The sequence below is a fragment of the Lissotriton helveticus genome, chromosome 7 (assembly GCF_964261635.1).
Source record: "Lissotriton helveticus chromosome 7, aLisHel1.1, whole genome shotgun sequence".
NCBI classification, from domain to species: domain Eukaryota; kingdom Metazoa; phylum Chordata; class Amphibia; order Caudata; family Salamandridae; genus Lissotriton; species Lissotriton helveticus.
Genome location: NC_136068.1, coordinates 849,695,486 through 849,720,256, shown reverse-complemented (window position 1 = coordinate 849,720,256; position 24,771 = coordinate 849,695,486). Strand labels below are relative to the sequence as shown.

The window sequence follows — 24,771 nt, the reverse complement described above, 5'->3', positions numbered from 1 at the left end:
CTTGCTTGCTTGCCTTCTGTTTTCGAAGTCTCAGGGACACAAAAGACTTCCTAAGACTCTGCTGGTGATGCTGGACTGTGCCTTCTGTGAGTCCTACCCTTTCCTGGGGTGTCCTCTCCAAGTTCTTGGCCTCATAAGGGATTCTGCAGCTGTTTTGCTACACAATCGGTGCATCGTCACCACTGCGCCGGTCAGAACCGACATATCGCCCTGCCACGCAGACCCCTAGGCTGTTCAACAGTGGTTCTAGAGCCTGCCCGGCCCAATGACCGTACTCTGCATGGCTCAACGGTGATGCATTGCCTTCACTTCAATGAAGCTCAACGACGACGCAGCAACCTGACTGTGTGGAAAAGATTGACGCATTATGCCCTCAGCGTCGACTCTTTGCTCCATCCAAGGTACTTTCTCAGTGGGTCCTGCATTGGTCCTGTAGCCGGCCTGCCTCCATTGCAGTGGGCCTGAACTTTAAATTTGCACCGGTCCCTTGCGACCTCAAGTAACCTTCTGACTGCTAGTGACTTCTAAGCCCTATTTTTGTATTTAATCTTTAAAAATTAATATCTCAACTTGTACTGATTGCATTTGTTCTCGTTTTGGTCTTACTTTGCTGATATAAATATTCTTTATTCTTCTAAACCTGTGTGGAGTCTTTTTGTGGGGTATTAATTTTGTTACTGTGTGTGTTGCACAAATAGTTTACACATTGACTTGGTAAATAAGCCTGGCTGCTCTGTGCAAAGCTACCAGACGGTGAGCACAGGTTATCTTATTGTGTATCTAGCTTACCCTGACTAGACTGATGGTTCCTGCCTGGCCTGGGTGCATAGTTCAGCCAACCAGGAATCCCATTTCTAACACATGTAATAAGGACATTTAGAGACTGTTTTTATACAGGGATTTCAGGAACCCTTGTATTATAAACCAATTTGTGGTACACATGAAATAGCTGCATTTTGAGCAGTTTGGCCTTTTATACGGCACAGATTCTCACTGTTCAACTATGTTATGGAGTACCTACTCTTCCCTTCCCCGTCATGCCGGTGCGTTTTTATATAAGAAACCTAAAACTCTTTCTTTAAATGTTTGTAGGCACGAGGTGGCCCCCAGAAGTATGGGATTACTGGATGGCTGCAAATTCAAGGAATAAAGAAATCGGATGAAGGGATATATATCTGCCATACAACGAATAAGTATGGAACTACACTCGCAGCTGCTAAACTTGAGGTGACTGACGACAGTAAGTTGATTTTTTTATGCGAACATCTGTTTTCTGTTGATGTTAGCCACTAAGGTTTAGGACTTTTCTTACTTTAGTAGAAGGTACTGCTGGACAAAGGTAAATGTGTACATTTATGGGACACTCCCGTAATAAGTTAACTCACCACTTAGCCCAGAAGTATCCAAGGGACTTATTTAGAGTTTGGCAGATGTAGGACATCCGTCAAAAAGCGGTGGATATCCCGTCTGCCTTGCACCCTAAACAGGGAGGATGGGACAACATTTGCTTCTTTTTGGCAGCTATCCCTTATCCACCTGACTCAAAATATTCCCCAGGTGCCATTTACTGGTGTTTAGCAAAAAGCAGATACTGTGCAGGATGAAACACATTTGCCTTTAATTCTTTTGAAATATTAACATATTACTCTCAATGCTGATCTGGATTAGGAGCGCATACGTGATATTGATGGTCATAGGCTGTCAATTAATGCACAGTAAGGAGGAGTTATAAAATGTTATCCAACTCACTTTGGGCTTGCACTTTGTATACAAATATCCTCTAGTTTCTCAGGCACAAAACATCAGGAAGTCTGCCACGAACACACAACCTTGAAAGTGACTGTGCAAAAGGAGATTGACAGCTCTCTCCCCTCATCCCACTCTCCTTCACTCAGTTCTTAAGAGGTACACAACTGCCATAAGCATAAATAATTTGTAGAGAACATTTTTATCCTTAACCCAATGACAGGTTCACCCCAGAACACACAGGGCAATTGACTGAGATGTGAAGGTGATAAAAGAAACGCTTGAGTACTTTAACTAATGAAAAGAACTTGGTGCCAAGGATGGTGGCATTGATCTGGCATAATGAATTCCTGGAATAACATTAGATTCCACAGGTGAGAGTTTCTATTTTTTCCAAATATTATTTCTATCATATAGGAGGGTGAGGTGAGCAACCCTGCTAGCGTCGATATCAGATAGTGTAGCGGGAACACTCATTGTGGTTGCTTTCGCATGTTACTCAATAGAAAAGTTGGAATTTTATGCTACACTCTGCATCCAACTCATAATGACATAAATAACACTAGAAATGTTTGAATCCTTCACGACATGTTTCAGAAAGGATAAGAAATAATTGTGAGACACCTGCGCAAGTTCAACACCCCAAACCAATATAAAATGTTCATACAGATGTTTTAAGTTTACAATAAGGGTTCTCAAGACAAAGCCAAGTCCTACCACATCCTGCACGATGTGCAATCATTTGTGTAAAAGGGTCACTAAGTGTGTGGGTCATAAGCCTCTTTCATTGGGAAGGAATGTACCTATTTTTTCTACGACTGCAACAACCCAGACCTTATTTTTGGTCTAGTCATCAATACCATGCGTTCTGTAGAGTTCAAGGCACTATGGACTGCTTCGTCACATCTGCTCCATTTCTCTTTACGTTTTGTGGCAGTTGATCCTTTTTTCAACATCCATAGGTGCATGAAATGGAAACGACAGAAAGAAGGAAACCCAGAGCATGAATTACTCTATATAGTGTGTCACAAGCATTCTAATAGAAGAAAGAATGGACGTCTGAAAAAGAAATAGTTGCCAATATGAATCATGTCTGAACCTTGGGAGAAGGACGATTTAGACGCTTGCAGAGAGACTTAAGCACTGTTTATTTACCCCAGTTTTGTGTCAGGCTGTGAGAGGCAGTTTTTATCACGAGTTGCAACCTAAGTTTGAGGAGGTCCATCTTTTTCTAATACTCCACTAATTGATTCACTCTTGGAAGTTCCTTCCATGCTCACTGGGAGTCATTGGCTGGGCTGTGATGGCATTTGGTAAGCGGGAGAGCTCAGCTCATAGGATCAGTATTTTAGTTGTCTGTAGTTGAGAGACTATGGGATAGACTTTACCTAAAGGTTTATCCTTAGAATATAATCTAGCACATAGGGCTGAAAACATGAAAGGGGTATGTTTGGGAATGTTTTTCCCACAGATATGGGTCATCAACAATTGCTGGCAGGTTTTATCCTTTAAAATGACTTTCTTGTCCAACTCCAAAAAGAGAACAGGCTGTAACAAAAGAAGAAATTATGACTTCACTGCATGCTGCACCAACAAATTCCTGACTGACTGAAAATGAACTGTAGCGAGAGATATTTTCCACCCTGCCTTGAATCTCTGGGACCAGAATGTTGCTCGGAGGGCGAGTGGTTCTAGCTTCCTGTTCATACACTATGTTAAAGGGGTCCCGGGTCCTGCCAGTGAAGCCAGATTGTTCCTATTGAAATTCTCTTCGGTGGTGGCGAGTACAGAAGGGACTTCAGTGGTAGCGAGTACCAAAGGTACGGGAAAAGAGGACGATTTGGTCATCTGGAAGAGAACCAGTGACTCATTTGACACTTGTAATTTCCCTTCTCTGATCAAGTGAAACGTCTCCCCTGTCTCTGGAGAGAGCAGAATGGTAAGTAGTCAAAGGAAGCTGGTGAAATGCCACAGACCAGTCGAAACTCAACATTCTTCTGCAACTTGAACCCGTGGACATGGGTGCTGAACATTTAGAGACTTTTTACAGCAAGAAGTCCTAGCCTCTTTTCCACTATGATCTTCTGGCCACAGAGTTCAAGGCTACAGCCGAATCACACATAGACATATCTGATCTCACAAGACACGTCTCAGCTACAGTTTCCCTTAGCCCACCCAAGATTTTTGACCTTCGCTTAAAAGTTTCTAAGCTATAAGGTAAACATAGTACCAGGCAGAACCCCAAACTTTTTTTTAGTCCATATTTGTTTTATTGAGTTTTTTTACATAAAGTAGCATAAAGTGGTAACATAAAAATGACATCCCTAAAAGTTTCACTTTTTTTCACAAGAATAAGGACAAAAAGCAGAAAAACAAATTGGGTACAGCAAATAATCAATCCTTCAAAGTAACTCCAGCCTCTTTCACTGGAGAAGGGACAAAAACATCCACCCAGCTACAGTCTGATGCGAGTGTGTTGCGAAGGGAGCCTATGCCTGGTCTACTGCAACCTCTAAACCAACAGTGGATTTTCACTTTGATGTAATTATTTTAGATCTCTTAATCGAAGGTTCTACATTTGTATCCAACTTCTTTCTTACAATCAGCTTCTCGTACCTTCACTACTGGTTCCAGAAAGATTAAGGGCCATGTAAGTCTTATAACATATAGAAGAGTGTTAAGAGTTGCCTAATGCATGAGAACCTGAAATCCGTGTATCAAAAGATGCCTCGATTTTCATATCACGTGTAGTTATGATATCACTAGTTACCTGTAATATGGAATGACGTAGCTACTCAATTTTAGCAAGCTGTTACAGTTAAGTTGTGAGGATGCGATGCCCGCTGCCAGAGCCCTCAGACAGAGTGAAAGGCAGGCCAAGCAGCAGAATTACAACTGCTGTTTAAAAAAGTAAAACTAGAGCTTGCTTTTCAGCTTTTTTTTTAACTGTTCTTGAAAAGTCATATAAGAAGGAAGCCATTCATGGCAGACTGTTTATTTTTTGCACAGCGGTAGTTCATTACACAATAAGCATTGGCAATGCCAATAAGTCTAACTTAAGAATGCACTGTCAAGCCAAACCAAAAAATCCATTTACTTTTCTGATTGCCTCATCCCATCTGTGCTGCTGCCAGATAAAAGCATCATAAATCATCTAGTTATCCAAGACACTATAATATCATTACAATGGCATTTGTGTGCCCCTGAAAATTCAAGCTAAGGCAGCTGAATATATATATATATACAAATCCATAACAGCTGTGTTGACGGAAAACACTTTTTAGTAGAAGCACACAACTTCTGCCCAATCAAAACATATACACTTGGCTCTCAACATGTGTGTAGAGCCACAGTCCCTCTCCTAGTGGTTGTGACATCATTTTCAGCGACAGTTTCGTTATCAAGCCAGACCATACAAAGAAAGAAATATTTTCATGTTATCACACATTATGAAGTGTAGCTGTTATTTAACCCGTTCGGTGCTGATGACGGCTCCCGGCCATCATGAGTTACAGTGGGCGTGTGCTGATGACGGCCGGGAGCCGTCATGACCACGCCCGCGATCAGAATGTGCCGCACAGGCGCAGAATTCCGGCCGCAGCCAGGGGGTTAAAGTAACTTAAATTAAACTGATATAATATTTTTTGCCACAAATATCTAGTTGTATATTATTATATTTAATTTCTCACTGCTTTTATTCTACAATGCCATCTGTTATGCATTAAAAGGATATTGCAAGTCGCCTCGGAGTTCCATGACCTTCGGCCTCTTTCCTCTATATGCTCATGGAACTCCTCGGTGACTAGCTTATAACATATGGCAGAGGGTACTTTATCCTATATATAATTATTTGAACAAATATAATATTGCATTCCCTCGCCAAAACAACAGACGATGGCAGATGAAGAAGGTGTACCTCATAAATATTTATGCTTCAAGATCTATGTAGTAAGTCATATTTACATTTGAATTTATTTGCTCACAATATCAAAGAGAAACTCTGTACACCGGGTTTTGTCAAACTACAGTGGATGGCAACAGAAGCTCTGTCTGTTTTAAAGAGGTGATGAGTTACAGCTTCACAAAACTTTATACATTAGAGTCAAGCAGAGTGCAGGGTATACTGCATGCCAACTCCACGAAGAAGTGCAAGAAAATGTCCCTATTCCACTGGGCTGAAATCTGAGAGCACACCTCCACTGCAACCCGGCTGAGGACCTTTAAGCACAAACTTTGGAACAGTTTTTCCAAAGGGGTACTCAAAGATACAATTGGCTATTGGTAAATTATGAGGAGAATTGATGTGGTTGATGGGAGATGCAGAACCATTAATCCAATCACCTAACAGACAGAGCCTCAAGGAAACAACTGAAGGTGCAGACAAAACTATTTGAGCTTGCAGAAGTGAACCATTTAGTGACTACCGAATCATACTAGAGGCACGCAAACTCACAGAAAAGGAAGAAATACCATACCTTATTTATACCGTCTTTGTTTCTTATTAAAGTCCTGCAATCATCATATGGGGTTATCAAAGGAACTGGAAAACAGTTCTCTTGAGAACATGTTCTCTTTCTTGGTCCTTTATTATTTTTGCTTTACAATAAAGGGCTGACTATTTTTAAATTACCAACCATGAAATGTATCTTGTGCCAGCCCCTAGCAAAAGCTAGTACAAGAAAGCCCATGCAAGAAGCACCCGCAAGATGTTGGATAAATATGAGGATATTTGTGCTTTGAGAATGTATAGACGTTAACAGAATCTAGAGCAGCAACCCAGAATGAAAAATACAGTAACTGGCAATTAGCAGCTTGTGCCACAACTCATGTAAATACAATGGTGGAACATCGAGCAATGAACAACATTCTCAACTGGCAGGGTCATACCAGAAGCACATTGTGAGCAGGACTCAAGGAACTTAAAATCTTTCACTATCCCCCAGTTTGATAGTAGTGCTACTCACTAAGGCAGTCCTACGAGTTGAGCTTGTGCAGACTGGGAGTCAGACACTGGCAAATGAATTTCAGCTACTACAGCTTCATAATGGCCAATGACGCTAAAGCTGAACAACATCTAGAAGTAACATTCCTCAATAGAGATTAAAGATGAATATGAATGGTTTGGCTTGTGTGAAGCAGTGCAGGCTGTAAGTGTTGGTAAGAAAGGGGGTTAACCAAATATACTGTGAGATGTTGTGCCTTGCAAAACTATGCATACTAAATCCCATATCTTTACTGTTTTCCTTTTCACATAAACACACACAATACATTTGCGTATTCACAGCATTGCTGTATTTATAAAAGTCTAATTCATTGGTGAACATAGTGTTTTGTTAAAATGTCCCAAATATGATTTTGATGAAAGTTTTTCATCTCTGCTTAGGCCTGATCTCGCCCCAAATAGATTCGACCACAATCCCACACCATCCAGTAACTGTAATTAGAGTTCCTTATTCTTGATGGAAGGAGTGAATGACTCCCATCAGAGAACCAAGCGCCTTTGGGAACATCTGGCCTGCTGCCAGATCTCCAGTAAGAAGACAGGAGGAGGTTAATTACAGAAACATCTACCCGTAGTTATCTAGAAATGTGGAGGGTATTTGGACAAAATATTGAGTTGTAAATATCGGGACACAGAAATAATGGGATCCAAATATGTTGTGATTCTGAAATATCATTGTTCAGAATATAATTGTTGTAAATATTGTTTTCAATACAATAGTTGTAAAGAATATAGTTTTTTTTAAATAATGTAATGTATTTTAGTATATATATGAAAATTTTGTGTTAGTATTTTTTGTATAATTATTAGCTATTGTTTTAATATATAGCTTGTAAATTGAAGTGATTTCGAATTTTTAACTTAATTGTTAATGGTAAATTATAGTGTCATAGCAGGTTGTTGGGTTTGTAGGGGGAAAGGGTGGGAATTTAATTAAGTAATTATTAATACATTAATACGTTTTAAGTAAGTATGTGATTGAAATGTATTATGTATATTATCTAATATTGTTGTATTGTACTTATATTTTATGTGTGCTTTGCTACGCTCGTAGGGGTGTAGGCTGGGAAGCTAATTAGGTAATAATTAATTGACAATTAATTTATAATATATTGTTTATTTAATTGATTATTAATTATGTAAATTGTGTAATCACCATATATTTTAATTATTTTTAGGTGTGAACTGCTGGGTTTGTAGGGGTATAGGGTGGGAAATTAATTAGGCAATAATTCATTAACCATTAATTTATAATATATTGTTTATTTAATTGATTATTGATTATGTACATTGTGTAATCATCATATATATTTTAATTATATTTTAGGTGTGGACTGCTGGGTTTGTAGGGGCATAGGGAGGGAAATTAATTTGGTAATAATTCATTAACAATGAATTAATAGTTCATTATTAATTATTGAATTGGGTATTAATTATGTACATTGTGTAATACTAATTTATTTTAGTTGCACTTTAGTTGCAGGTTGCTAAGTTTGTAGACGTATAGGGTGGGAAGTGAATTAAATACATATAAATGTATTATTATTAATGTATAATTAAATATTAAGTTGATTAATAATTATATACATTGTGTAATAATTAAATATTTTAGTTATATTTTAGGTGTGGGCTGCTGGGTTTGTGTAGTTTTAAGGAGGAAAGTTAATTAAGTAATAATTAATTGATTATCAATTATGTAAATTGTGTTATACTTATTTATTTTCATTATTTTAAGTGTAGGTTGCTAGTTTTGTTGGGGTATAGGGTGGAAAATTAATTAAGTAATAAAATAATCATTATTTTTTATTGAAAATTAGTTGTTTATGAATTTTGTAGATAATATAATTGTTTACTTTTTTATTTTTCATATATATTTTATGTTTAGTAATAATGTTTATATTAGAGTTTTATATTTTTGGTAAATTAATTGGGGTATTCCAGTAAGTAATGTGTTTGAAGTAAAGTTGTTTATCTACTGTTGCTTAAACTAGAGTGGGAGTCCAAGCTAGACAAAAGACAATAAAAGCACCTTTGTTGAAGCACGAGTGGAGTAGGTGCCACTGGAATTTGACTGTCCGTGGATAGAGGGTGTAGTTAGTCAGTTCCATGAAGACATGCCTTCTTAGAGCACCAGCACATTTCCTTCTTTTAGTGCCCATTTGCAGACCTGGACTGCAAGTGGACAGTCAGCAACATTTGGGTCTTGCAGAGATGTTTTTCTCCTGCAACATGCTATTGGATGTGTGAACACCTGTAAAAATGAAGAGCAGAGAACAGTCAATGGACTACAGGATTTCCAAGATGGCAGTGACTCCCTCCTTGGCTGGTAGTGGTGAGAGGTTTGGCTAGGTGTGCGTTTCAAGAGAAAAGGTTGCATGGATTCACTAAAAAGATTTAGAGGGATCACAGTACAACTCAAAAAGGAGTACTGGGTGCAAAATTGAATGATTAGCAAATGCCTGTGTTGCTGAACAGGTCTATGCACGGTGCACAGTCACGTTAGGGCTGGGAAGGGCTCAAGGAGCAGCTACTATAGAAAGACCCTTAGTGCTGTGCGCAAACATTTGGACCCAGGGATTGTTCTCCTCTGTACCAATGGATTGTCATTATTGTCCTAAAATGCCACTGAAATGAAAAAATAAGTAATAAACTAGATGTATTTCCCCGTGGGTCATCTAGAACTAATGGAAAAAGACATAGATAGGAAAAAATGGAGAATGCCTGGATTTTGATCGAAATACAGAAACTCCAGAACACTACCTCTAAAAGAGAGTAATTTCAATTGATGCCAATGTGATGGATCTAGAGTACAACTGCCCAGAACAGAAAACGAATTGCAAGATGCTGAGAAGATGAGTCGCACACTGGAAATCAGAGAGAAGAAATTGCAGAAAGAATATGTTTACACAAAATGTAGGTTTAAATCAATCTTATTACGGTAAAAATGAAAAGACAAACATAGAGCTGCAAGAACTCAGAGTAATAATCATACCCCAACATAAAAATGTATGTACCATATCCACCTCATTTCACTGAATAGTTAACTCAGATTTCTATCCAAGACTGACATAGGGGAGTGAGGCGGGGCATAAGATGAGGTGGAAACCAAAGGCCATCAGTATGGATTATAGAACATAACAAATCTCACAAGAAATAGAAGGCCATCACATAACCTACCCTTCGGCCAAGATATGTTAAGCTAAACGTTCTTGACAGGCCCCAAAATATCCCCCCATGCAGTCTGATGGGCTTTCACCATGCCTATGTCATGTTACATCTACTCAAGTTCCTTTTTCATCAAAAGTCCTCTATTGCCTCCATCAGATAAAAACTTCCTGTCTACCCTCATGAGAAACCTCACGCTTAACAGGCTGGCCACGAAATTTTCCCGGTCTCACTATGAGTCATAATTAGCAAACTTCCATTTTGACATCTGTTTTGAGTTGACCAACTAGATCAGGATGGACTTGCTGTCCATGGTGGTTCTTTGGTGGTTAAACATCTCTCACACAATTTGTTCTCTTTCTTGTACATTTCCCAATTCTGCTATGATAGTTCCACTGGATTTCTTAGTGCCTCTCACACCTGTCACAGTAAGCCAGTATTCCTTCTGCACCACAGTTCTAGGTGAGACATCAGTAGGGCGGATCTCTCAATTTAAATACTTCTAAATCATAATGGATAATATTCCTCTCTTGCTGGACACTTTAGTAGACAGACGTTGGCTGGACAGAGCTGGTGTTCCTAAAATTCGATTTGCAAATGTATTTAAATCAACATCAGGTTGGCACATTCTTTAATGTGCCTCTGATTCATGCTATACTCTTGCAGTACCGTCATGTAGGATTCCACGTTAACATTCCTGTATTTCCCTCTCTTTCTTGTGTAACCTGTGGCAATCGAGCCATCATGGTTCATCTTAATTTCCATAGTGTTCATTGCAGATCCCTTAGCTCAAATAACATAACCAGACAGTAAGCTGGCTCAGGAAAAATTCCCTACAATTTAATGGGGGGAAAACAGGTGATATTCTGCCCAACTCCCACTAGCCTACAGCTACATCTGACACTGGAGTTTGAGCTTATCCCAGAAGATGATCCCCTGGTTCCTGCCAAAACAGTACGCAACTTGGGTGTACTAGTGGATGGTAGTCTCCAAATAGAGTCTCAGGCAAATAAAACTGTCAGCGTCTGCTTCTCTTTGCTGCAGATGCTGTGACAGATTCTCCCGTTTCTGCCCACGGATACCCTTTCGCTTGTAGTGAGGAGCGTAATTCTTAGCAGACTGGACTACTGCAATGCTCTGTATCTGGGAGCCCCACAATACATCTTACAGAGACTGCAGAGAGTCCAGTCCATGGCAGCTAAGTTGGCGCTAAATAGGCAATGTTGGTCTTCTACGACCTTAGCTCTAAGAGACCTAAATTGGTTGCCTATTAAAGAAAGAATTTGCTGTAAATCTCTCTGCATCGTCTATAAAGCGGCACACAAGGAGGACCCTATCCCGCTGCAGGAGAGGTTTATATGGCACAATCTGAAAAGACAGCTTCCCTCCTCCAACGCTAACTTGATTAAGACCTCTAGATTTAAGAAAACCAGAATGGGGAGCAGAGCCTTTGGGGTGGCTGCTGCACGATTATGGAATGATCTGACCCAGACTATCAGACAGGCCAACTCGTGGGCCTGTTTTAAAAAGAATCTGAAAACCCGGTTGTTCCCAAGGACCGAAAATTAGTCCTCCCACTGCCAACTATGGGCTGGTAACGTGCTGTCCACCACCAAGTCTAAAGCGCCAGGATACCCGTAGGGTGACAGTTTTTGCGCTATATAAGTTTACTATACATACATACATACATACATACATACTTCTACTTGGTTTACTGCTGTCATCTTTAAGAGATATGGCACAAAAAAATCCATAGGTTTCAACAGAAGTATCACAAATGGATGCAAGATGATAGAATCCTTCTCAGATGATTCCTATTGGCCTTAACAAGACACCCAGAGTCCAAAGACATGTAGCAGGTGAGAATTGAAGAGGTTTTTCCATACCCAATCTGCTGCACACTCTCCGGATCACTCCCCTCCGCAAGAAGTACACCACAGTCCAATTTCGGGTTCCAGCTTCTACAGGAGTTTCCAAGCCGTCACGTTAAACTGTTTCTCAGATTCACTGGTTCTGCCACCCTTCCTAATCAAGAGAGCAGCCACAAACCTCCCTTCAGGCATCCTGCTCTAGACGGGCACTCTCATTGCTGAAACTCAGTTGTGCGCCCGCCACCATCTTGATGCATCAATGGGGCCTCACTTCTCTCATTCCCTTCGAGAGGGTTACAGGCGAGAGGTCACCCGGGGCCAGCCTCAGGCACCTGATGGATTCTGTGCTCTGGGAAGGGGATCCCCACCTCTAGCCTCCAACCACATCAAGGGTTCCAGAAAAGAGGAAGTACACCTGAGTTCTGGGCTAACATTTCTGCTCCAGCGTCCTGCTAGGCATACCTTCACAAACAGCATAAGAAGACTTTCTAAAATCCACAATTCATATACGCTACTAAGAGAAGCTCTCTGCTGGTGAGAGACTTAGGGGCCTATTATGGTGTCGGGTGGAAAGCCTCTGACCGCAGGTCGGAGGTTTTCCGACCAACATCCTCAGTTTCATTCCGACTGGCTGATTACAATAGAGCCGGTCGGAGTTGAAAGCGGCCGGTCATTCCAGATGGATTCCAATGGGCTCAAGGAGCCCGTCGGGCAGTCGGAAGCTGTCCCGTAATCCAAATGAACGGTGTTTTACGCCGTCTGGATTACGATGCTTGGTTTCGACAGGCTTTCCATGCCTGGCTTTCTGACATCGAAAGCCTGTCAGGTAACATGTTTTAAGGCCCCTAGTAGGCCCCCTTCTGTTTGCGGCCTCCAGTTGGTAGGTGCCTGCCACAGGGTGCATGGATTAACACAATCTCCCATTCTCTATGGGGGCTTGTGTTAGGGCTGGTGTACGACCGTAACACAAGCTACCATAGGGAAATGTGAGTATGCGACTGCACCATGTGCGGTCACATCGCAATTAGGGGGCGTGGGACAGCTCTGACCGACATCGTAATGAGGCCCTCCATGTCCAGGTGAAGAAGGTACGTTGACTGACCACCATTAGTAAAATAGGTGTAAAATGGGTGGGATAGAGGGAACATAACGGTAGAAGCAGGCATTGAGCAAAAAAGATATAGGATCTTAAAGAAGGTAAACAACTGGTGTACTGCAACCGTAAAAAGCAAACATATTCTAATCTTTCCAGTCTTCACAGGAGAGGGATGAACGTACCAAAGAATAAAAACAAGTAGATCAAACTGGGTATAGACTTTACTTGCGACCCATGATAAAGCTTTTTTTTAGGACACTGTCATGTCTTCACTCAGACAGAGACTGGCTGTATTCTCTTTCCTGGCTTCTAAAAAGGACTGCAGTGACATAAGCATGATTATGGGGTGGTTCTTGGTGTTTTGGTGAAATAAGCACAGCACTAGCAAAATTTGTTTACCTCTATACTATGGTCTTTAGGGGTTTGCATTGCTTTGCAGACAACTCCTGGATAAACGGAGTTATGAGCCATAGTGAGTTATTGCTATTTACCATTCTTTCCCTTACTCTCATTTCCTCCTACCCCCTTGTTTCAAAGTATTGCAGGGGACGCAGCTTATATGCTTTTTATACTGTGTTGGTTTTATTTATTGAGGGGGCCCATTCTATTGATTTTAGAGCGCCTTGTGAGCAGATAGTGGTTAATTGCGTAAACGGTTATATCCCAATAAAAAGGATTGAATGTTACGATTTAGGCCCTCATCACAAGTATAGGGCTAAGGTCAGATCACGGTGCAAAGGCTTGTTTGCACAGGGTTTTGAATTACAAGTCTTGTGATAATTATCAAATCATTGCAGTTTTCCCTTCATAGATTCTCTAAGGTAAAATCTACCAAAAGTTTTATTTAGGGAAAAGGCCAATAAAAAGGCTAAACATGCAGAATTCAGCAAGCTACATACCAATTCTAAAAGTTATGCCTCATTCGCAAGTTAAAAAGTTGTAATAGGAGGTATTTACCACACCTGATGAACACCACACCCTGATGCAACTATATTTACCACATGTGCTAAAAACCTCACTATATACTGCCTAACTTGTAGTAAGGGCTTAAGTGGTTAAACTTGTCTCCGACTGCTATAGTGCCATGGTATCCAGAAGGTGTCTATAGTAGTGCTGGATTTAAAAGGTTATGAAGAGTTTGATTTACAAGGTGTTTCATCCTCTGGAATACTGGGACAGTGTTAAGGGTAGCTGAAAAAAGCACACCCTCAGCGGGCCAGAATTAATGTTTTGTGCTGCCATGCATTTATCCAAAGATTGATCAGGACTTCATAGAGAAGGTATTCAGTTCTGTGCAGCCCTGCCTGGCCATGGTCCCGAGCCTTGCACCACAGCCTTGCACCACTGGAGGATATTTTGAGCTGTAGAAAAGACGCTTAAGATGTCATTTAGACCCCCTAATCCAATGGCCTTTGCCCGATGTATAGATCTCAGCCTGCCTGGAGGAGATCACTGTGATATGTAGGTAGCTGCCCCACAGTGGCTCCCTTCACAGCACTGAAGGCTTGCTAAGTAGGTCTAACCAAATTTAAAATGCCTTTTCAGCTAACTGTTTCAATTGGGAATATAAATCCTCAAAGCAATAGTTTGTTTAGAGGTTTTTTTCATTACAACACTCAAAAGGCCCTGATGAACACAGTGTTTTCTCCCTGTTGGGGAGGATGATTCATTATTTTCCCTAACCATGCCTGCCATACACCACATGACAAACACATCCAGGGATAATGAGAGACCGTCGTCCAGCCCTCGAAAAGGGTCGAATGGCCATCACTTTGATCTGATGGCTCCTTGGCAGACAAGCCACCAGGTCAGAGCTTAACAATGACAGAGGAAGTTGAGGGTCTGCCAGTGTAACCACAGCACTTTCTTTGGCTATCAAGCAAGGCACACATCCTGATGCTGCGGTAGAATGACTCGAACGCCGCGGGAGTGAGGAGCCCAGTCCATCATGACGGCGGTGGCAGTGTGGACGGTCGGCCAGCCTGACACAGTGACCAGCTTGGCAGCGGACTTCGAACTGAGTAACTGGGGCCTGGGACGGAGGTTTCTAGTTTCGTAGTGTTGGGGTTCGTGGACTCAATTGGACCTGTGGTATTTGTTTTCATTTGGAAGTACAATTTACCTTTTCGGGTTCGGGAAACGGAGTGCTTTAATCCCCCCTTTTTTTCTCTTCTTTTTTCTCTCTTGAACCCTTTCTGGGGCGACAGGCGCTCTGCAAGTTTTTGATGGGCAGTTCTAGGCCCAAAGTACAGGGCAGCGGGGTGGGGTTTGTTGGGAGGGGGGGTTTTGTTGTGTTTCATGTGGCATTTACTACATCAGCGACTTCTATTGCAACATTAGATGGGGAAGTAGACACAGGAACTGCAAGTTCAGCAACTGGTATGGAGATTTTCATAACTTATTATGGCAACATGTTGGGACAGAGGGATTAGATTGTTTAGTTGGAATGTCAATGGGTTGGGGGACAAGATAAAACGTAGTGTGGTCCTTCAATACATAAAGCACCAGGCCCCTGATGTTATCCTACTTCAAGAAACTCATCTGATTAGTAATGCTTGTAAGGCACTCCACAGGGGGGTACGTGATGTTGACCCACGCAGGATTCTCCACAGACTCCCGAGGGGTCAGCATACTGATGAAAAAGTCCTTCCCCCTTGTAGTGCAGGAAACCTGGACAGACGACAGGGGGTGTTATGCTGGGGTCTCGGGCATCTGGGAGGGACATCAATTACACTTCTATCAGTTTACGTGCCTCCGGGCCTCCAAGCCATCACCTTTAGGGACCTGGGAACATTACTATTGAATATACCGGAGGGTCTGTTACTGTTGGGGGGAGATTTAAACTCAGTGGTTTCAGGCACATTAGATCGTCACCCTCCGCGCGACTTCCTCGAGACTATGGGACTGGCAGACGGTTGGCGGGCCTTTCACTCTGACACTCTACAGTACACCTTCCATTCCGGGGCATGGATCGACAAATTTTTGATTCCCGCATCTCAAATTGCCCATGTTCGGGAAATCAAACATTTTGCTAGGGGTATCTCTGATCATTTGCCGGGCAGGCTACACGTGGCTTTTAATTACAAACAGGTCGGAAGGGTAGCCCCCATTAACCCGTGGTATCTTCAGAATCTTCCCATCCATAGGGAACTCCTTGTAGCTATGGAGAACTCCTTCATTGAGAATGAGAGCACTGTGGAATCTCCGCAGATGCTATGGGAGGCCTCAAAGATGGTAATTCGGGGCCAGGCCCTCTCTTTGATTTCGGGAAAAAAGAAAGAGCGCCAGAAGGAGATGGAGGCCATAGACATGGAGGTCAGGCAGTTAGAACTAGATCTAGAATCCAATGTCACATCCGAGAAACTCCACCTTCTTAAACTCAAGCAGCAGGACTATCGAGCACTGGCGACTGACCAGGCTAAGGCCCCGGGGAGAGTGGTGCAGGGGCGGCTGTATGAGGTGGTTGATAAAGCAGGGAAACTACTAGTATGGCTGGATAAAAAGGATTGGGCAAGCAGACTAGTGCCGGAGCTCCATGGGTAAGGCGGTAGATCCATTACGGACCCGCAAGACATAGTTGATCTGTTTGCAGCCCATTTTGATACAGTCTACTCTTCGGTTGCTCCTTATTCTAAAGAAGATTCCCATGAAATGCTTGCGGACATAGTACTGCCCAGACTGTCAGTGGACGACTGTGAACGACCATGAGTTCATGGAGAGTAATTTGTCTAATAATGAAATAGCAGCAGCGATCAGGTCCCTTACATCGGGCAAGGCCTCTGGCCCTAATGGGTTGCCGATCGAACTATACAAACTTAAACCAGACAAATTGGCCCCATACCTAAAGGCTATGTATGAGGACTCTAGAGACACGGGGCTCCTACCTCTAGACCAAAGGACGGCAACGATTATGACAATCCATAAGGAGGGGAAACCCAAAACCAATTGCAAATCATATAGACCGATTTCCTTATTAAATGCAGAACCCAAGATTCTGGCCAAATTCTTGGCCAACCGACTTTTAACAGTGGTTGAGACCCTAGTTCATCCGGATCAGTACAGTTTTATCCCGCATCGCAATACTGCACTTAACTTGCGCAGGGTGAACGGTGTATTGGGCAGAGCGGCCTCTCTGCTGGAGCCAGCAGTCATAGTCTCCATAGATGCCACCATGGCCTTGGACACCGTTGAATGGCCATATTTGTGGGCGGTGTTGGAGAAAATGGGCTTTGGCCCGAAATATATACAAATGGTGCAGCTATTATATTCTAAACCCCTGGCCCAGGTCGTGGTCAACAATAACAAATCTGCCACCTTTGAGCTGGGAAGAGGGACCCGGCAGGGATGCCCCCTATCCTCTCTTTTGTTTGCCTTGGCACTGGAGCCCTTGGCAGCTTGGGTACGCAAAGACCCGATGATTCGGGGCATGCGCTGGTCATCGGAATGGGAGGACCGTATCTCCCTTTACGCTGATGATATCCTCCTTTATTTCACATACCCGAGGCGATCCCTGATTGTGGTCTTAGATATCCTCACAATCTTTTGTAGATACTACAGCTACTCCATAAACTGGAGCGAGTCCCTCTTGTTTGTAGTGGCAGGTGAGCCGCTAATCCCATCACGGGACTGTCCTATACAAATATGCAAAGATGGATTTACATATCTAGGAATCTTTCTCTCCCTAGACTCCTCCATCCGCTATACCCATTACCTGTGCCGCCCCCCCCCCCCCCCTTGCTCAGGCTACGTAAAGATATCGACAGATGGAAATCACTCCCCCTTTCCCTGTTAATGAAGGCGGCCCTTTTTAAAATGATGTCTCTTCCCCGGTTCTTGTATGCCCTGCAAAATTCTTTAGACCCGATACCTGCATCCTATTTTAGAAAAGTGAAGGGCCTCCTGCTAGATCTATTATGGAATGGCAAGCCACGAATCGCTCTCTGTAAACTTTCCCTGAACTGGTAAGACGGAGGCATTAGCCTTCCTAATATCAAACTGTACTACTGGGCGACCCACCTCTCATCCGTCAACCACTGCACTTTTGGCCCACCAGGAAACCTGGGTTACAGTATGGATAGATGGCTAGTCTCTGGAGGGAACTTCAACAGAGCCCTCTACTCTAAGCCTTGGCGCTCTACACTTACAGGCCCCACCACACACACTGTACATGTCTGGCACACTGCCACTAGGTGCCTTGATTGGGGGCGCAGGCTTACACTTGTGACGCCATTAAGGGACTCCGGACAGTTGGGTAATTTGTGGAGGAGTAAGGGATTCGACAAATGGGATCTCATAGGCATTTCTCATATTGGTGACCTGTGGGAAAAATCAGACATTAAGACATTCGCCGAGTTGCAGCAACAATTCAAGTTGGCTGATTCGGAGCTCTTCCGTTATACACAAGTCAGACACACACTCCGCACGCATCTACAACCAGGGGCCGCGCCACCTGAATCCTCACTGTTAGAGGATAGAGTATTGTACGGTTATATCCCTGACAGCACCATTTCATTTATATACAAAAAATTGGTCAACAATCTGCCAGATCCCCTCCGGGCCCTTCGTGAGAAATGGTCTAGGGACAGCATTGAGATGGACGACGAGGAGTGGCAGGAGGCTATCTCCTCGCCCAAGGTAGTGGCAATACCAGCTTGTCTCCGACTTGTCCAACTAAAACTCCTACACAGGGTATGCGTGACAGGGCCTCAAGTGGTGCGGATAGGGAGGGCTGACGGGGAGATTGCAGACGAGGATGTGGCTAATTGGGTACCTTTATTCATATAGTTTGGGAATGCACACTGATCCAATCATACTGGCGTACCATTCACGATATTATTAACACTGTTCTATCCACACACCTCCGTATGGAGTCCCGCAGGTGTTTATTGAATACCTGGGAGCCAACAGATTCGAAGGTTTGTTTGACACAATGGGTCACTTTGGGACTAATGCTCGCCAAGAGAAACATTGCCCAGCGATGGGGAGCGCCGCTTCCTCCTACGGTGGAGGATTGGGAAAGAGATTAGGATTGGGCAATGTATCGGGAAAAGACATGGCCCGTGGATGTCCCAAGAAATTGACCTGTGTTTGGGGATCGTGGAATTTCCATCGAGGATATATATGTCAGCCTCCCCTTGTCCACAGTAATGATGATCCCCTTTCACCCTAGCCCTTCGAAAGTATATTTTGTACAATGTGTATTACCCATTATTCCCATGAAGCCTGATGTACTACTTCCCTTGAAATGTGATTGTAATGCTGATGTCTGTTTATCAATAAAAAGTTTTACCCAAAAAAAATAATCAAGCAAGGCACAACACGGTTGGTGGAACAGGGGCACTGCTGAATTATAACAGTGCTCTGACTCCCCCAAACTCAATTTAGGCCTCTATAGTTGAATAAAGAAAAAAGAGAAAATAAAGAAGGTAAACTGAGCTCAGTGATGGGAGGATTTTGACTTTTATGTATTTTAATTTTGCTCTGCTCATGAATATTGGGTCAAAAACAAAGACTTTCTGCGATGCCTCAAATCAGACATATCCATCCTCACAGAGCTCCCCTTAGCTGCTATTGCTGCATTGCACCACTTGAGGTGCCATAACATCCTGCATTACCCCGCTGGAGAACTGTAAGAGACTATGTTTGAATTGATAACTGTTGACTATGTGAACCACTAGCCTTTACCTGACCTTTGCTCTATAATGGTTAGCCTTAAAAGGCATCTAACACCCAGCCAACCATGCCCCATAGACTATCATTGACTTTTACTTTCTCATTGTTTGTTATAGGTTCCTTTTGACACTTCCCTTCAAACTGCATGACTCCTTAACCAATTTTAATTTTTATAAAATTGGTTTGGGAATTTTATTGTTACATTTCTTGACTTTAATGCTGTTTGTGTTGCTGGGTAAATCTTTACTCACACTTTTCTCTGAAAGACAATTGCTTGAGCCATTTGCCTCGACAGGTAAAAGCCTAGGACTTCTCATTGAAACCTGTTTTTTACTTTCTAGAGATTAGGTAACTGTTACAGGTGCGGGATGAATAGGCAACAAGTGGATATTAGTCTTCTTATGTTTTATTTTGTGAAACAACAAATCTGAGCTTTTCTTTCCCCTTGTTATTGTCCCACGTGGAGACCGGCTTCTCGCGGTTCTTCTACGGCTGTATTCTGTGGCTTCCGTTTGACGGCCTCTCTCGGGTGTCCGTTGACGAAGAGTCTCGTCTGGTTCCGTCTTGTTGCTCGAAGCAAACAGAAGGAGAATACAGGGTGTGAGTCGAATGTCCAATTTCTATACTATGTTTTAAGGGAAAGGGTGTGAGGACCTAACAACCCGTGACACACATCTATGGAAAATCTCGACGTGAGGGGTAAGTGCTCAGGGTAGGGACACCATACCAGGGATGTGGGAGTACGCGGGTTATCCGGACAACTTTCCCTTATAATTGACCCAGCCCCTGTACTTGTCTCATACCTGGGTGAGCCATACACCTCCCGCGGGTGTATGGCTGGGCGAATCACGGAGTCGTTGGCCTCCTGGCTTCTCCCGTCTCTCGTCCTCTTCTCGGCGTCTCGTCTCCGTCTTCTCGAACTCCACGCCGCTCTTCTCCAAGTCGCTTTCTTTCTCCTCTCCGCTCCGGTCTCCTACTCGCTCCCTCCGGGTGAATAAACACACTGTTGATTCGTCCTTCTCAGTATATGACGCCTCTACGTCCTGACGTGACTCCTCCCACTCTTCATTCCAGTCCAAATTAAAGGGCCATTGACCTGTCTCGTTCTCTTGTACTTCCAACTCGGTGTCGAAGTTAAGTATAAGGCATGAGAGGTGGTACCTGACTTCTGTCTCTGTGATCTCTGTATGTATCCCTGCTTTTGCGACAGTCCCAGGGCGTTACAGTAACCTAATTATTTTGTAGCACAGTCCTTGTTCTCCTCCATATATAATCCCGACTGATATTTGCCTAACCAGATAACAGTGGTGACCTTGAGGCCAGACACAATTGCTCAGTGAAAGGGCCCCACTTGTGGTTCAGTGATGGTTCTGAGAAGGGAGAAAAGTGAGGTAAACCGAGATGAGCAGGAAGAGCCTCTGAAATACAGAGGCTCCTTACTCAGGGTGCAGCAATCTAGGGGCAAAATGTTTCTTAGATCACACAAATGTCAAGAAGCAAGATCAGATGAAGATGCTTCCAGATGAAAGTCCCTACTATGTTGAACCTCCCCACCAATTTGCTGTCTTTTAGAAACACGTTAGAAATGCAGTTTTTAAAATCTCAGAGGTGAAATTGACACATCACTCATATTGGACCCGGGAAGCATATTATAAATGATGATGAAGAGGAGGATTAGAAAAAGTGGGACGAGGAGACGGAGGAAAGGGATGAGTAAGACCAGACAGCTGAATAGAGGGCGATATGTTACATTAATACTCGCTCAGCTTCATGTACATGCAAGATACAACTTTCACCAAGTCTTATGAAGCCCAGTTGCACCTTGTGCATGCACTTCTATGGCACATTGTGGCATGCAGACGTTGTACACAGTGAAGATAGTGGAATATAGATTTTAGACACATGTTTTTAACATTTTCATGTTGTACTTTTGGTATTGGATCTATAGAGTGAGAGCAGCAGTAATGAATGAACTAGATTGGTTTCTAAATAGAGCACTGTACAAAGGAAATATATAACGCCACTCCAAAAGATAAGATTCCTTTGCCTTGTTGGTAAAAGTATTATCTAAGTGGTGCATTTTGAGTTTCGATGGCCACTGAATGTAAATATATGTTTGAATAACTTCTGTGGAGGATGTGGTATGAGCTGTATTGACAAGAATGTTATTTTCTTTGCAAGCATTATCAATAAATCATAGGGACAACATACATTCATAATTACAAACTGCATACGTATATATGAAACTCTTCACGAGTTCATACATTTGTTTTGTTTGTATTTGATGTTACACATGTTTTGCGTGTCACATCTCTTTACATGAATGGAGAACATTACATTTCAAATAGTATAGCTTGTACATATTATAGATAAAAAGGATTCGAAATAAAGTAATTTAATAGGATTTTGTCAAAATGGCCACTATTCACAAACAACGCATAAAAGCATAGGCAGAGATGTATATCTCCGCATGAAAGTTCTTAAAAATTTTTTAACTGCTCTACAACATTCCTATTAGCTGCTTAGAAATCAATTTAAGGCTCAGGTTTCCAGGTGAACTGCTAGGAATATCAAGTGACAATTCTCGCGAGTCTGTATTCACGCGGTGTGGATTTATTCTTAAAGTAAACTTAAGCACGGCGGGGGGGGGGGGTTGGAACTACTTGAGCAAATGCACACTTAATTGTTCTCAGCGGGGAAAATATAATTCGCTCTTGTAGTACTTCAAGGATGCTAAAAACCTCATAATAGCATTCCTGCTTCGCAAATCTGTTCAACGTTTTCATTAAAACATCTTAAGAAGAAAAGGCTTGTTTGTGAAAACTTATTTACTTCAGGAGGCCCTGCTCATACCATTCGAAACTCTCCATGTTGTCTTCTCTTTCCTTTGGTTATCGAGAAAGAAGGGGAGCTGGACTTTGTCTTCATTCCCATCCCAATCCAAGACTGTGATCACCATGGATTTGTATGGCTGCTTCCCAATCCAAGATGGCTCCTGTACTTCCTGTGATCTCAATTCCTGTTTCACTCCTTGTGAGTTTAGAGAGGGTTTTATTTTATGCAGTACTGGTTTCCTTGTTGAAGCCAGGATACAGGCACAATATAGCATAGAATATGGGGCTGGTCTTGAGCTCCCAGTATCCTGTCCCCTTCTATCGGCGTCTTCAAGGCGTTTTTCAAAGGTCTTCTTGGACTCCGGCCTTGGTCCATGACGTGGGGTAGCTCGAGGTGAAAAGGAAATCTACAAAAAGTGGGTGAGTGTCAGGTTCTATCAAGTGCTATGGGGAGGGGTAGTGAAGGAGCACCTCCAAACAAGTGCCGATGGTTTAAACGGGGAAGTGGTAGTGCGGGGTGGGGTAGTAAACCACACAGGACTAGGCAAGAGGCTGTTTTCCCTAAGCGTCCAGCAGGCCCGGACTGGCCGTTGCAGGCACCGGGCAATCCCCCGGTCGGCCGCGAGGGTGGGGGCCGGTTTTGGGCCCCAGGGGGCCATTTTTTTACAGGGTCGATTTTTGCAGCATAGCTGCAAAAACAGCACTGTAACAAAATCGGTCGAAAACCGGCCCTAGCAAAGAGCGCGGTCGCACCCCCCAACCCCCTGGGGGGGAGGGGGAGGCCGGCCGAGCACTTTGCCAGGGCCGGTTTCGGTTCCCAGTCCGGCCCTGGCGTCCAGTTTCTCCCGCTGCCCTACCCAACCCGTGAACCACTTGTGTACCTGGGTTAGCCACGCTCCCCTGGGAGCGTGGCTGGGCGAAGCGCAGTCCTGGTAGCCCCTCAGCTCTCCCGACGTCTTCAGACTCCCGACGTCCTCTCTTCCGCCAGATGGTATTCGCGTCCCTCTTCGTTCTCCTTCTCCTCTCTCTTTGACTCGACCTCCGACCTCCTCACTCCTTCACTCTCCTCGACCTCCAGTGGTAAAACACACACTCTTCTGGGATCCATCGTCTCTTGTTGGAGCGATGCCTGCGACGTTATGACGGGGGACATTCTTTACAACGCAACTTTTACTACGCAGTGCCATTACGACGCACCTTTTACAACGCAAACCATTACAACGCATTGCGCTGGGGGGCGCTCTAGGATAGGGAATAGGTTTCATTTACTATCCAACACCTTCCCTACTATCCACGGGGACTGGAGTTGGAATAGTAAATTAAACAATTTACTATCCAGCGCCCCAAAGCACTATGCGTTGTAAAGGCATGCGTTGTGAAAACTGCGTTGTAAAGGCATGCGTTGTGAAAGCATGCGTTGTGATGTCATACATCCGTTATGACAGGGGGCGGAGTCGTAGTCCATGTCATTCCAGTTAAAGGTATAGTAACTCAAACCTGCGGGAGTCTCGCAAACTTCTTGTGACATCGGCATCCATTCGTCTTGCTATGTGGAAAAGAAAGGCGAATGGTCAGGTTGTGCCTCCCACCAGTCTACTGTCTGTGTTAATGCCTCCCGGGGAACACTGGCCCTGTGACAAGTGACTACTATACATTCCTTATTCAAGGTTAGTTAGGAGGAGCAGGACTCTGAATCTGTCTGTAATTCCTTGATCTGTTGAATAAGAACTCTTTCATCCTTTTCTTGAATACTGTGTATGAGATTGTTTCTCTAAGTGCTGGGATATGCTGTTCCAGATTCATCCACAGAAGAATTGATTGTGTTTTTTTATTTCTTGAACTTTAGGATTTCAAGTGTGAGCATTTCTTTGTCCATAGTGTTTACCTTCTCACCTCAGTGGCGGCTGCCTCTGAGGCGGGATGAAATGATGATTTATTTTTTTAAACGTACCTGCTTTGCCGCTGCCTCCGCTGTACGCCTCTCCTCTGTCTTCTTGTCTTCTTCCCGGTTGCTGCCTGTAGCCTGCACCTGAAGCACCCAGGCTTCCGGACTCTGCCAGCTAATCACGATGCTGCAGGAGCAGCGTCGTCATTGGCCTGAGTGGCCGCTCAGGCAGTGCCTGTGGAGGCTGGGCATGTTCTCCACAGGGCTGTGCAACATAGCCCAATGGAGAGCATGCCAACTACTGCCCAGAGTCGCAAAGGAAAATAAAATGATAATACCTTCTTGTTATTATCATTTTATTTTTATTTTCCACTGCTTAACCAACTGTGGGGCGATGCTCCTCCACCTTAGCGGAGGAGCCGCCACTGTCTTAACTACGTGTCATTTCTGTGCAAGGTATGCTGAAGCGTTATGTCATAGGTCAGGGTATGAGATGCATG

The 24,771-nt window shown here is 43.3% G+C and overlaps 1 protein-coding gene across 2 annotated transcripts in view; it reads left to right on the top strand.

Moving 5' to 3' along the window:
- LOC144767099 (kazal-type serine protease inhibitor domain-containing protein 1-like) overlaps positions 1-24,771 on the top strand; it is a 128,976-nt gene that overhangs the window by 89,377 nt on the left and 14,828 nt on the right. The window contains exon 3 of one of the 2 annotated variants that reach the window (XM_078650710.1): positions 1,093-1,227. In XM_078650710.1, the coding sequence (XP_078506836.1) occupies positions 1,093-1,227 (135 nt within the window). Of the gene's footprint in view, positions 1-1,092; positions 1,241-24,771 lie in introns of both variants that reach the window. The other variant, XM_078650709.1, reaches the window with a different exon arrangement.